Here is a 14,965-nt window from a genome sequence, read left to right as displayed (position 1 = left end):
TAAGAAATGCAAACTTAGGTTTTGGCACTTTCTTGAAGCGTTTTGGGCAATCTAGGGTTTAAGTTTTAGGATTAGCTAAGATTAATGATACTTAGATAAGTAATCTAGGTATATTTTATTTATGCTAAACCATGCCATGATTGTTTGCTCATAATATGCCATGACATCATATTTTATCTTATTTGTATTTTGCATTCATGACTTATCATGAAAAATACAAAAATACCATGTCATGCCATACATACATCATGTAGTTATAGGAATCTTTCTTTTGAAAGCTATTTTATTTTGATGTATGCCACAACATTATCATGCATTATGTTTATTTCCTTAAAAATTAAGGACATATGGCATTAGTTAAACAAGTGGCATCTGTTTACAACAAGTGGAATAAACAAGTGACATTTGTTTAACAAGTAAATCAACAAGTAACATCCTCTGTGGATGTCTACCTCTCAAAATGCCTAGATAGATATGCATGATCCCTAGAATAGGGCAAAACCAAAATCCTACATCTCACAAAGACTATAAGGTGACTTGTATGTGTTTTAGTGCACATTAGATACAAGTGAGATGTTAGGATGATGAACAAAACTCAAGATGTTGATTTAGTGCATTCGTCTGAGTTTTAGATTCATCAAAACACATAGTTATGTGTGTTCCCATCATTGGGAAAGCTAATGTACAAGTCATGTGCATTAAGCCCAAGGAACATGATGGGATATTGGTTTTGAAAATATTTTAAAATGTTTTGGAAAACCTTGGTGAAGGCTATCTTTTGATAGTAATCACCATTGAATAGTTAGACACAAACTTGAAGAAAAACACTAAAGTTTTTGCAAGTTTTCAAGTTTGTGTCAATCTTTGAAAATATGATGTATTTTCATAGAAAACTATTTTTCCATGATTAAGTATGCCCTAAATAATGTCTACACGAAATTTCATAATTTTTGGATTTTTGTAGAATTTTCTAGGGGTTTCTGAAGTTGACTGAAAAGGAATTTCAGCAACTATCAGAGCTCCGATCGATCCATGGATCGATTGGAGTTCCATGAATCGATCCATGGATCGATTCTAACGGTAATTCCCGCGAGCAGAAGCTCGCTGGATCGATCAGCCGATCGATCCAGGGAGTCTGAATCGATCCGTGGATCGATTCATAAAGGTTCAATCGATTGGAACCCAACTTCAATCGATCCAAGTTGCTGATTTTGGCTGGGAAGGCCTGACTTCAGCATCTTTGAACCATGGTTAGTCTATGTAACCATTCCAAACCCTTAAAATACATTTGTATACATAAAAAGGGTGTTTTCGTGTTGAAAACAAGGATGAAATGGTTAAGGAAGACTTCATTGAAGTTTAGGTCGAGGTTTGTGTCAAATTTTAAACATTTGAACCTCAAAACTTCTAAATCTGGGTTTCCTAAAGGTTTAGGGATTCCAAGTCATTGTTGGTGCAATGACAGAAGTTACCACCATGTCTTTAGGGGGAGGGACTCTTTAAAGGCATGAAAATTATTTTTCATGAACCTTGGAAGGTGGTTAACCTTCTTTAAAGAAAATGCTCATGGTTGAGCATTTAAACTTGAAATGGGGATAAATGGGGAGTGGATATCCTCATCATTTCAAGTGGCAACTCAAGTGGTTGAAAATGCTCAAGGTTGGGTATTTATCAACATTGAGGGAGAAGTTTAAGGATAATGAAGGGTATGGGACCTTCAATATTGAGTTGATCACAATGAGTGAAATTGTGATCACGATGAGCAACTCTTCAGGGGGAGAGTCTTCAACAAATGGATTTGTTGAAGTGTGCCCAAAATTGGAGCATAGGTTGATGTGTGTCCAAAGACGGGTTGATGTGTTTTATTAGTGGGGGTTGATGTGTGCCAATAGGGGGAGAATGAAAGGAAGTAAGTTAGGTTTTCATTACCTAGAGGGAGTTTGCCCTCTTGGGGAGAATGAAAAGCTTAATTTATGGGTTCATTACCTAGTGGCATGAAGAAGAGCTATAGGATTAGCCTAACTTACATGTGGGATTGTAAGTGTTATTGTGGTATTGTCAAACATCAAAAGGGGAGATTGTTGGTGCATATCCATCCGTCGATGGAACTGAGTAACCAGCTGAGTCTTGGTTGGGGTTTAGATGTTTGACAATAAGATGATTGAAGAAGAGTCAAGTAGGTCGAGGGTGATCGAATAGACGGAAAGTCTAGTGAGTGAAGCTAGGCAGAAGAAATCTGGTGAGTGAAGCCGGTGAAAGTCCTAGTGAGTGAAGCTAGGCGGAAGGAAATCACGGTGAGTGAAGCCGGTGAAAATCTGGTGAGTGAAGCCGGTGAAAGTCCTAGTGGTGAAGCTAGGCGGATGGAAAGTCCTAGTGAGTGAAGCTAGGCGGATGGAAAACCTAGTGAGTGAAGCTGGGTGAAAAGTCCCAGTGAGTGAAGCCGGGCAAGGAAGGAAATCCAGATGGATCGAGGATGATCGGACATCGGTGTTGGGAAGTCAAGTAGGTCGAAGGATTGTTGGATACTTGGCGAAGGAAATCGGATGGATCGAGGATGATCGGACATCCGGTGTTGGGAAGTAAAAGGGATTGACTGGATACTTGGCAAGGAAGGAAAACCAGATGGATCGAGGATGATCGGACATCGGTGTTGGGAATCAGGAAGGTCGAGGTGATTGGATACTTGGCAAGGAAGGAAGTCCAGATGGGTCGAGGTTGATCGGACATCGGTGGAAGTCAAGTAGGTCGATGGGTGACCGGATACTGCACGACAGTAAAAGTCCAAGTGGGTCAAAGGATTGACCGGACACTTGGTGGGAGTCTGGCAGGTCAAGGGAGTGACCAGATCACGAGGCATGATGTACCAACAGGTCGAGGTTGACCGGATGTTGGTTAGGGAGGTTTGGGACTTGGTTTTGGGCAAAACCAAGTGCTTGGATCGATCCGTGGATCGATCGATCGTGGATTGATCGGATGGATCGATCATTCTTCCATTGAAAGCTCGGATCGATCCGTGGATCGATCAGGTCGATCGATCGGCCGATCGATCGGGCGATCTTCGCGAGAATGGCCGGATCGATCCGTGGATCGATCGAGCGCCCCTGAACGCGCCTCAGATCGATCCGTGGATCGATTGAAAGCCTCGATCGATTCGCTAGAATCGATCGGGATCCACCGTTGCGTCGGGTTTAAAGCCGCAGCGGGCGTGGTCTTCGGCATCTCTTTACGAGCTCTTCTCGATTCATTCCAGCTCCTCCACGCTCTCTACAACACGTGATCGCCGTTCTTGAAGGTTCTTGGAGGCTTTCCAAGTCAGATCTAGTCAAGAGGAGAGGAAGAAGTTAGGGTTAGGGTTTTCTTGCACATCTTGTAAGCTTTTGCTTAACTTGTTTCCTTTCTTCTTCTTGTATTGAGAGTGTTGTAGGGCTTCTCCGCCTTTGGTAGTTACCATAAAGGAGTGTTATTCATAGTGGAGGGTGTGTGCGTTGGTGTGGATCCTTGGATTAGTCACCTCTTGTGAGGTGGATACCAAGTAAAATCCTAGTGTTAGTGTTTGTGTTTGTTTATGTATTTTCCGCTGCGCATTCTTGAAGAAACAAGCAACACCGAGCAACGAGCACGCGACGAGCTATTCACCCCCCCTCTAGCTACTTTTGGTCCTAACAGGTGGCTCGGATAATATACGCCCACCGATCGACACGGGGTTTTCGACATCGAGCCGGTGGCTCGGATAATATACGCCCAGCCGATCTGCACGAGGTTTTCGACATCGAGCCGGTGGCTCGAATAATATACGCCTAGCCGATCGACACGGAGTCTTCGACATCGAGCCCGTGACTCGGATAATATACGCCCAGCCGATTCGCACGGGGTCTTCGCCATAGAGCCGGTGGCTCGGATAATATATGCCCGGTCGCTCGGCACGGGGTTTTCGACATCGAGTCTGCGACTCGGATAATATACGCCCGGTCGATCGGCACGGGGTCTTCGACATCGAGCCCGTGGCCCGGATAATATACGCCCGGCCGTTCGGCACAGGGTCTTCAACATAGAGCCTGTGGCTCGAATAATATACGCCCGGTCGATCGGCACGGGGTTTTCGACATAGAGCTTGTGACTCGAATAATATACGCCCGGTCGATTGGTACGGGGTTTTCAACATCGAGCCGGTGGCTCGGATATGATGGAAACCCGGTCGATCGATACGGGAGTCCTTGCTCGAGAAACTATGATAAATTCTATAACCGAAAAAGAATATAACTGAAAAACTGACCTGCTGCTCGCAAAATGGTGGAGGAAGACCGTCCGGAAATGCTTGAAACTTCGAATCGATCCGTCCGGCAACCTCCAGAACCAATGTTGTGCAGAGCCGGACAGGGTGGTGAGGAAGATCCTGCACTTGACTCCTTCGATGTATTGATGGAGAGTAACGGCGTTGTCGAACTTACCGAGGTGGTCGTCCGGGTCGGTTGTACCATTGTATTTTTCGATCGCTAGAGGAGCGTAATGCTTCGGGAGCGGGTCTTGTAGGATTGCCTCAGAGAACTGGCGATTGATCCGCTCGGGGGATGACTCGGTTCGGGGCGGCTTCCCCTTCCTAACATCCCGCACGGGCTCTTCATCGGATGATCCCTGGTTGGCTTGGGCCAGCTCGGACAGAGTCTGGAACAAGGCCCGATGGAATGGAATAGGGGCAGCGGGTGCTTCTTCAGGTGTGCCAGTCTGGCCTCTATTCTGCGCCCACGTAGAAAATTGTTCCGGTCGATCTTCTAGTGTCGCTCGGCCACCTGACGCTAAGGTGGCCTGCTATGTCGGCCGCTCGGCGTGAGCCTTTTGTTGCTGCTCCACTATCTTCGTTGCTCGCGCCTGGATGAGCGCGTCGAGTTCTTCTGGGTAAAGCGTCACGGTGTGTTGACGTCCAGTTTCTTCCATCGTCTCATCTCCGGATCCAGGTGTGTTCCCACAGACGTCGCCAATTTGATCCTGTCCGAGAGTCGAGTAGACGGACGCTGGGGACGTGACGCTCTCTGCTGATTCCGTGTAGACTCTGGGCTGACGTGGATTCTGGTGAACCTGTAGCAAAACCGAGCCGGGGAGGGGATCCCGGTGACAACCCTCCGACGCTCAAGTCAGGCGAGAAGAGATCGAAGCAGAATAACGAGGCAAAGAGCTACAGTAGATGATCATGCATACCTCCGTCGAAGTCTGGGGGTCCTTATATAGGATCCCGAGGAGGGCGTACACGCTTCCTGAGACGTGCACGCTCCTCAAAGCATACCTCAAAATGGACGTCAGAAAAGTGTGTCTGACGCCATACCACAACCGTCCGAGCATATCTCCGACATGACAGTGGAAACTTCCATCGTACAATCTTCTGTCCGGTCTGGTCGCCGACCATGCGGTCTGTCGGCGGCGCATGTCTCGAGAAGAATATCGCCAGCTGTCTATTTTGTCCTCCTCTTGTCTGTTACTAGGCCGAGCGGGTGAGCCGTTCGGTCGCATACTCGGACGGGCATATAGCCTTAGTCGTTTGGTAGCTCGGCTCGAGCGGACTTATCGGTTGGCGCATTGCCTCTTTTATCCGAAACCCCTTGAGCATCGGAAATCCGACCTGTGATCGAGTTGTCTTCGCGCCGACCTAGGCGTCATTAAGGCCGATCGGCGAGGTGACCTCCCCGCTCGGCCAAAACATTGGTCTACCCATCTTGACTTTGATTTTTATGTGTCGTTGACCACTGTACGACCGGACCCCCTCTTTCACCGCTGGGTGTCTGCAACGTGTGCATCCCAGGATAATTAAATTATTATTATTATTTTTTATAAATTTCTGATTATACTAATAAAATTTTATCATTAGGGACATTTTGATAAACGTGAATGGAATATGATGAGAATGGAATCAATGTAAAACAAATGGTGGGAAAAACAAAAATAACACCAATTACGAAAAATAAAATTAATAAATAAATCTTTCAGTGCACCAAATGCAACCCAATATATTTATTTCTAAACACAACAAATCATATACGATTTCTTTGAGCTATCCAAGCATTTAACATATTAACTTAACAATATTATAGATACAAAATAAATTGCATATCAATGTTGAAAGGAGATAATGTATCGATGCACCCAACTTGATGAATCTTCAACACTATCAGCAAAAAAATCTTTAACCGTTGAGCATAAACTAATCAAACTAAAAGCTAAAAATTAACGCTCCAAAATCTAGTTAGAAATTATTAATATAAAAATATATAAAAATCCACAATGGCACATCAGACAAATCACGAGCTTATAAAAGTTCCAAAAAAAAAAAATCCATGAAAAAAGGAGAATTTTATGAAGAATTTTTTTTTCAAAGGCTAGATGTGAAACCATTTTTGCAGGATTTGAGGACAAATCGAGAAAGCGGAGGAAAAAGATGTGAAAATCGAGTGGGGAACTGAAATTGTTAATTTTTGAAAATTAATGTTTAATCATTACATCATAAATATGATACGTTGCCCATCTATATTACATTACGTTGTGGGACATTTATTCTATTATAATATACAAAAAAATTAACTTTTTCTCAACTGTATTACAGTATTACGTATAAATATGGGTAATTTTGTATGTAGTTCCTATTAGTAAATAAATTTTTGCATGTAGTTTTTATCCATGAAAATTTTTATTTTCACTCCCCAGTCAAACATCTTTACCTAATTATTCATGATTTTTTTAGGTACAAAAAGTCTAAAAATCAGTATAAATCTTCTTAAATTGAGTATATTAACTTAGAATCTAGTATATTTTCTATCAAATTGAGTACGATTCTTTTTTCACCTCAAAATATACTCGATTTTAGTTTAATGTGCTGAATTTAATAGGAATTATATTCATTTTTATACTATTTGTACCGAAAAATATGAGGGTTAATTTTGATAGAAAATATACTCGATCCTAGTATAGAGTACTATTATTATAGTAATTTGATTAAAATTATTATATTTTTTTATCGACACGTTCAATAATATTATAATGATTTTTATATTGTTTGATAATTCAAGTGGCTAAATTTCATATTAGCTGACTTTTAAAATTTAATAATTAATTTTTATATTGCCTTATTTTGCCAAATTTGTAAAGCGGTCTAGCAGTCGTTTCAGCTTTAGACCGATCACTTTGGTCCGGTCGAACCGTATTGCTTTACATGCAGGGAGTGGAAATAAAATTTTTTGGACATGAGAATTATATACAAAGTTAACATTATGATTGGAGATTTTTCTCTAATTTACCGTATATATATATATATATATATATATATATATATATATATATATATATATATATAAAAGGGTTTAGGTTTTATGATTTTATATATCTAAATAGGTCTACTCCGAATCGACCCGGATCGAACAGTGTGACACAAAACAGCCGCAGCGGCCAGGGACCTCACTGCTACAAGCGTCGCCGCTATGCGGCCCTCGATCATACGCCGCAGCGGCGTCTTGGCCTCCTTGCGTTCCGGCTGCCACACATTTTTCTTCTCTTCCTCGATTTTCCCGGACGCTGCCGCCGCGGCGGATGGTCCGTCCTCCAAACCACTTTCCATGGCCGAATACCTAGTCCGCTCGTGGGGCTTATCCGCCGCCGAGGCATCCAAGGTCTCCAAACTATCCCGCGGCAAATCCACCCAGAAAGCCGACGTTGTTCTCAACTTCTTGAGATCCGAGGGCTTCGAGGACTCCTATATCAAGAAGATCGTCATTCTCTTACCTGATTTCATTGTCTACGATGTGAAGAATAATCTGGCCCCAAAGTTACGATCTTTTGTGGATATGGGTTTCTCGAAGTCTGACATAATCGAGATCATTGCATCGAATCCCTCCATACTTACCCTTAACCTGAAACGTTCTATACTCCCCAAGTTGGAGATATGGGAAAGACTCTTTGGATCGAGGGAGCTTCTCGTCAAGATTGTCAAGAAGAATCGTTGGTGTCTCTGGTACAGCCTTGAGAAAAGAATACTTCCTAACTTAAAGTTCCTGAGGGAAGAGTGCGGTATTTCTGAAGATAGAGTGTCTCAAGCAGCGAGACTCCACCCAGCATTTGTTGGCCAGAAACCAGAAGCACTTCATGCTTTGGTCGATAGAGCCGACGAGCTGGGGATGCCTAGGCAATCCCCAATGTATCTGTGGACCCTTTATATTCTCCAAACTGTCAGTAAAGAAAACTTCAAGGCTAAGCGCGACCTCTTCATGAGCCTTGGTTGGTCGCAGACAGACTTCTCCGAGGCATTAAGGAAGTCGCCAAGTTTCTTGTCTCTATCCGTAGACGAGCTACGCAAAAAGATGCATTTTTATGTCGAGGAAGTTGGTTGCACGCCTCCCCGAATCGCCAAAAATCCGTCCCTTCTCGGATTTAGTTTGAAGAAGAGAATGATTCCTCGATTTCGTGTGGTGGAAATGTTGAAATCTAAAAGGCTATGGACTGTTAAGTGCAAGTTTACTACTCTTGTGACGTTCTCAGATAAGAAATTCGTGGAGAAGTTTGTTATCCCCTATAAAGAAGAGGTCCCTGAAGTGGTTAAGATTTTGGAGGGCCAGGAAGGAATTCCTCTAGCTTTGCATTCTGGGTAAACATGAGGGAGGGTTTCTGCGGTTATAATCAGGTTTGAGATTCTTCTTATTTAAACAATGTCAGCTGTGATTATAAACCACTCTTATTGTGACCTTGAGTATTTATGTGAAATTCCTGTTTGATATTATCTGAACAAAATGTTTGTATACTTGAGAAATAGTTCTCGTCATATAATAAGCTTCAGGTTCGAAATGTCCTTCAGCGGTTGATTATCTTCTGCCAAAAACATGAATAGCAAGTCCTGTTCATGAGACATGCCTAAAGGAAGCTCCATTGGTATATAATTGAATTTATCCTGGTAATTATGCTATTCAGATGATATCCCTACTTATTCTAGATCATGTTTGCATATTCTTATGATTTGAAAGTTAACATAATAGATGCAATATCATTTCTTATTTTCTGGACATTCCCAAATTTTATTTGATAAATTTTTAGTCAACGTAGTGATCTATAGCATGCCAACTGCTTCCTCTTGAAGCTAGCGTACTATAAGTGAATCCCTTTTGTCACACATATAGAAATATCAATTTTCTTCAAGCACTTTTCGTCCATCCTTCCTGCAGTATCCAACTCACTGATTGTTGTTGCACTGTATTTTGACTCTGCTGTTTGAGAGAATGACGTCAAACATGTTTTATTATGAGAACAATTTTGAGTTCTTGTAGGCATTTTGCTTTTGGGATTCTCCTTGGATTATATGCCAATATCTCTATTCTGCAATCACTCAAAGTGTGTTGCTGTTGACAATTTTGATTGTTAGGTCAAAATTTTCCGCCCTATTATTTTTTTGTAAAGAGAATTCTTGCCCAGTTCCTTGCGAGTCTATTATGCCTGTATTGTACTGGAACTCAAACTTTAACCTGGTTATGCGATCAGGTTGCTATTAGTATTGATAATCAAGAGGAAACAAGTTTATTCTAAAAACTTCTTGATCCTTAGTTTTTCTTTCACTTAGTCCCGCCAAATTAATTGTCATCCTGATTCTCTATTCTTGCACTCTTATAGCATCATAGGCCTGTGCATTTTCTATGATAGTTGACATTATGTTAGGGGATAAATGACAATTTATTTTCTAATATCACTGTAATTTCTTCTGTTTTATCTTCAATTGCTGCCTTTGCGGCATGAGTCCATCCAATCGATTGCCCAAGTGCCACAATGAGAAGGATGATTCTGCAAATAAATAAATAAATAATATTATTATTACAAAATAATCAATAATATTCAATATGAGAAAATATAATCAATTAAATATGCAAACCTGAATATATGAATCTTACAATACGCCTTCTGCCTATATACTTGAATTTACCCTCTCCATATCCGTGGAGCCAATTCTAGGGGCTTTTGATCTGGCATTTACTTGGAACCATGTGCATTTAAAGCACCTTTTATTAAAATTAATGTAGTTGTATGCAAACCTAGAGCAATAGCGTTATGAACCAAGAAGTCCCCAGTATCTATTGTTAAGAAGAGTGAATTTCTATTCTCATTAATTGCATTCAATCAGCTCAGTAATCATATGCTTTGACCCGCATTGAATGTTGGGTCATTCGTTGAAGATAAGAGTATATCAAACCCATATGAAGTCTTATCATAAGCAGATTGTATCTTGTCCCATCGGGACGGTCTAGTGGTTAGCGCATGAGGTATTGTCACCATGAGGTTTGGGGTTTGAATCTCGGTTATGCCGAGGTAAATATCTCCCTTATGTGCTAGTAGTCACCTGTGATTTTTCTCTTCCGTGTTGGCCCTGGGACTGGTTGACGGGAGTGCTGGAGACGAGCGTAGTCACCTTTTGCCACCATGAGCAGATTGTATCCACGAGTAAGTTTCTTAATTTCTCTATGCTTGTAGAAAAGACCATCCATATTGGATTCCAATATATATCGAATTCAGCTTTATACCGAACCAGTAGGTAAATTTTCAAAATACTCAAATCACATACCATAGTTTCAAAATTACTAAATCATGTATCCACTTCCTGTTTACGCTTTTCCTCAAATCAATTTAACTGGAAAAAAATTAGTAGACTGGTTTTTTTTCCAGATTGATTTCTTTTTGTTCGAAAAGTTCATGAGCCGGTTTAAGCCAAAATCGACTGATGGGACATATAGATCCTGGAATGATATGAAATCAATTTTTATATATTCATCTAGTTCTCCTAATTGTAAAATGCTATCAAATATTAATTTAACTTAATATATTGAGAGCAGTAATTTTTTTTGAAACTATGACTAAATGAATCTAAATAAAATCAATTTAGCTTCATTGGGCTAAAATCAATTAATAAATTTAGAGAGCTTAGAATGAAGTAAAACAAACTCTTATGAGTTCTTCTAGGTCTTATGATTATATTCATTCTCTTAAACATCAATTTGACTTAATATATTGACAACAGTGATTTTTTAAACACGAATGTATCGAAAAAATTAGTTTGTGTTTAAAAAATTACTGCTCTCAATATATTGGGTCAAGTTAATGTTTGATAACATTTTTACAATCAGGAGAATTAGATGAACATATAGGAACTGATTTCATGTCATTTTGAGATATCTAAGTTCATCAGTTGATTTTGGCCAAAACTGGCTTATAGACCAGACCTCAAAATGACATTAAACCAGTTCTTATGTGTTCATCTAGTTTTCCTAATTGTAAAAATGCTATCGAACATCAATTTGATCCAATATATTGAGAGCGGCGATTTTTTGAATATGAATTATTTTTTTTTAGACACATTCGTGTTTAAAAAATTATTATTCTAAATATATTAAGTCGATTAATGTTTGATAGTATTTTTATAATCAGAAGAACTAGACGAACACATAGGAATTGATTTCATGTCATTGCGAGCTCTCTAGATCAATCAGCCGGTTTTGGTCAAAATCGGATAATGAATTTTTTTAAACACAGAAAGAAATTAATTTAACTAGAAAAAAAAAATCATTTGAGTGATTTTTTTTTCCAGTCGAATTAATTTGAGAACGAGGGTAAAACGAAAAGTGGGTACACGATTTGATAATTTTAAAATTATGGTACATGATTTGGATATTTTGAAAACTTATATATATATTTGTGTGTGTGTGTGTAAAATATCGAAAATAGGCGAAACACCATAAGAGAATTTTTCAAAATTTTTAGAAATTTTTCGGAGCCCGTATGGCTAGGGTTACAGGGATAAAAACTAGGCTCGGGAAAGCCTATTTAGACTATCCCATTTAAATGAGGAAAAGTTGAATTTTAATATTCTTTTTCTTTTACTTTTCCTCTCCTTCCCCGTTACTGCAACCGACCCGCGCCTTCCGCCTTACCATCATCGTTTCTTGTTCCCAAAACCGCCGTTGCCGAGCCGTTTCCCTCGACACTGCCTTTCTTCCGTTTCTTTTTCTTTCCCAAACCATCCGCCGAATCTCCCCAACCCAAAGTCTCCTCTTCTCCTCTGTGCGGCGCCGAAGCTTCTTCCTCTTCTCATCTCTTCGCCGCGCCGAACATCTCCCTCACCATCTAGCAACACGGGCCGATCTCCTTACGGTGCCGAGTTCATTTTCTTTTCCCACGTCGTTGGCCCTCTTAGTGTGAAGACAACTTGGAGCCACCCGAGCACTACCACACCTCTGCCCTAGGTGACGGCCAAGGGGGGAAAGGACCGTGCCCTAGATCTGTCCCTCACTGCCGCACCTCTGCATAGCGCTGCTGCCGCACGAAACAACGCCACCAGCCGGCTTCACCGTGCCCTAGCACTGTCGCCGGATCCTTAATCACCTCCAACCAGTGGAGAGGAAGAAGTAAGATGAAATCGATTGTTTTCTTGAATGATTGGTTGAACTCGTGATCATTTCTTCTTGGTCTGGTGGATGGATAGCAACTAGCTGAGGGCTGTGGAGCAATAAACACGGCTGTGAGGTATAGGTATTGTGTCATGTGAATTTGAAATTTGTGTGCTGTGGGTTGTTCTTTGATCCAGCAGCTCACCTTGGGTTCGACAGGACCTCCTTCCGACAGCAGGCATATTCGACAGTGACACAACAGCTCGGGCATTCAGATTTGGGCCTCTTGAGTCCACCATCCACCTTGGAGGTCCTTGCTTCAACCCTGAAAAGAGAGTTGACAGCCCTACAGTGGTGTTTGGTGTTGAGGTAAGAAGTGTGATATCAGATTGGTAGTGATGCGAGTTTAATTTGTAGTTGGAGGTTGTGATTTGTTTGTCTGCCAGTCTTTGTAGCTTGGCCAACACTGTTCACTGGTGATCCACAGCACCGGTCATTCTGTTTGGATAGGGAACCCTTACGGCCGTGAGCCATCAGCGATCATCTTGGATTTGGATGAGTTCTTATGAATTGGTTTAGATTAAGTTGTTGTGATGGATTTTGCTTATTGCAAGTCCTAATTCGACGGGATTAGTTAGAAATGATTGAGGAGTTAGATGATCTAATTAGGGTTTATAATTGGATTTGGATTTATGTTAGCTTCTCGAGGATTTGATTTAGCTAATTTATTTATATATAATTGGCTAAATCTGGATACCATGTACTACAGGACTTTGATTTGAGACGGTGTCTCGACGAGGGATTTGGACTGGATACGATCCTTTCTTATTGGAGGCGGGTACCTTGACTTATCTTTGATAATGTCATGTTAATATGTTTAGTAGGTTATAACCTTTAGTAATGATTATGTTCGTCTTTGCTTCGGTTGGTCACTACCCGATACCTGTTACATGCTTGTTTGGTTTACTTATTATGCACTTCATGTTAGTACCTACCTGATTATACATGCTTATAGGGGTAGTGATACAACCATGTGTTGATTATGTTTAGGATCTAGGTTTTTATACCTTATCTGATCGGTGTACCTTTGATTGAGTTCATTGTCCTATGGTACACATTTTATGTATATATGGATATTGCTATGCTGTTCAGGATTTTGCCATGCTTAGTGTCATGCATCATCTCGCATGATTGCATGCTGTGCGATAGTCTGTTCCATTATTGTCGAGCACATCGCCAGTTACATGGATCTGCACACACCACCACTCATGGGTTAGTGGTATGTCAGACAGGTGTGTGGCAGTTCTGCTGTTAGGCTCCGTTGGTCTGATGACTCAGCGTGGTAGCCGGCAGACAGTTCTGCTCTGCTAGGCTCCGCTAGATTAGTGTAGCAGCGTGGTAGCTGACAGACGGCTGGACTTTGTTAGGCTCCGTTGGTTCGCTCATGGGTAGTGTGACGCAGTGTTGTAGCCGGCAGATATTCCTCCCCGTCATTGTGTACCGGGAGATGAGAGCATTGAGCTCCCCCATTTATGATTTGGGGTAGGAGGATAGGTGTACTCCGACATCATCCCGTCCACTCGGTCACTCATCAGGAGCAGTGATGACAGAGTGAACGGTTGTCACAACCCCTATCCACTCGGTCTCACCATCGTGTGTGAGATGGCTGACTGGCGTCAGGGGTGACCATGACATTGGCATCATATGCATTTACTGATTGTGGTTGCTGCACTTATATGCTGCATTTGGGTGGATGCATATATTTGACATGCATACAGGATTTATGATACTCTCGGTCTGACGACCTGACTATTCTGATAGGAGGCCCTGGTGAGTACAATTCTCTTCAGCCCTTTTCTATTGTGCATTTCCAGTTTTTGTCTAGGAGACTGTACTCCATAATTATTACTATTTGTTATAGTTTACTATACATGTCAACTGGTATCTACTGAGTTGTTGAACTCACCCTCGTGGACACTATCTTTTTCAGGTACCAGGTCGTTTATGGAGTCGCTTGGAGTATCCTGCCTGCCGGCCCTCACGTCACATCAGAAGACTTACCGTTTCCGTTTATGTTTTATTTGTTTTATATATCAGTGTATTTAGCTTTGTGCTCCGGTTTTGCTTCTGGAGTGTTGTTTTGTTGTGTGGTGTAAGCCTAGCCGATTACAGTCTTCGTTTTTAGTTTGTATGTGTTGTTCATTATATTTCCGTTGTGTTTGGTTTTGGTACAGCCGAGTGGGCTGTTAGATTTACATATAACTGTGTGGTTGTGTTTTTATTGTATCTGCATATAAACTGCGTGGTTGTGTTTATATTCCAGCCGTCTGTGGCTGATGTATTGTGTCTGTAGAAATGTTTCAGATTGTCATCCGTATAGGGGAGGTGTTGCCGAAATATCTTCGGACAGGGACTTCCCCGGGGCATGATAATTTATTTATTGTAACGTCACGACCCCTCGGCTCCTTGGGCGGCCAAACTAGCGGCTCCTGATGGTCCCTTGGGCGTCCACATTGGCGGCCCAATTGGAGACCCCCGTCATCCGACGACCCTCGACCGTGCCGTTACTA

At 41.5% G+C, this 14,965-nt stretch overlaps 1 protein-coding gene across 1 annotated transcript; it reads left to right on the top strand.

The window, feature by feature from the left end:
* Window positions 1–7,394: 7,394 nt before the first annotated feature.
* Window positions 7,395–14,447, top strand: LOC122000836 (transcription termination factor MTERF9, chloroplastic-like). Its single transcript, XM_042555309.1, has 2 exons — window positions 7,395–8,656; window positions 14,386–14,447. The coding sequence occupies exon 1, from the start codon at window positions 7,461–7,463 to the stop codon at window positions 8,622–8,624; it is 1,164 nt and encodes a 387-aa protein (XP_042411243.1). The 5' UTR covers window positions 7,395–7,460; the 3' UTR covers window positions 8,625–8,656; window positions 14,386–14,447.
* Window positions 14,448–14,965: the final 518 nt, after the last annotated feature.

Source organism: Zingiber officinale, chromosome 7A (genome assembly GCF_018446385.1).
Source record: "Zingiber officinale cultivar Zhangliang chromosome 7A, Zo_v1.1, whole genome shotgun sequence".
Classification (NCBI taxonomy): Eukaryota; Viridiplantae; Streptophyta; class Magnoliopsida; order Zingiberales; family Zingiberaceae; genus Zingiber; species Zingiber officinale.
Note: the sequence above shows the minus strand (reverse complement) of the source record. Positions and strands in the feature narration are given on the sequence as shown.

Bases quoted from the DNA above. Each gene is read 5' to 3' on its own strand.
- LOC122000836 (XM_042555309.1), top strand. From the start codon at position 7,461: ATGCGGCCCTCGATCATACGCCGCAGCGGCGTCTTGGCCTCCTTGCGT.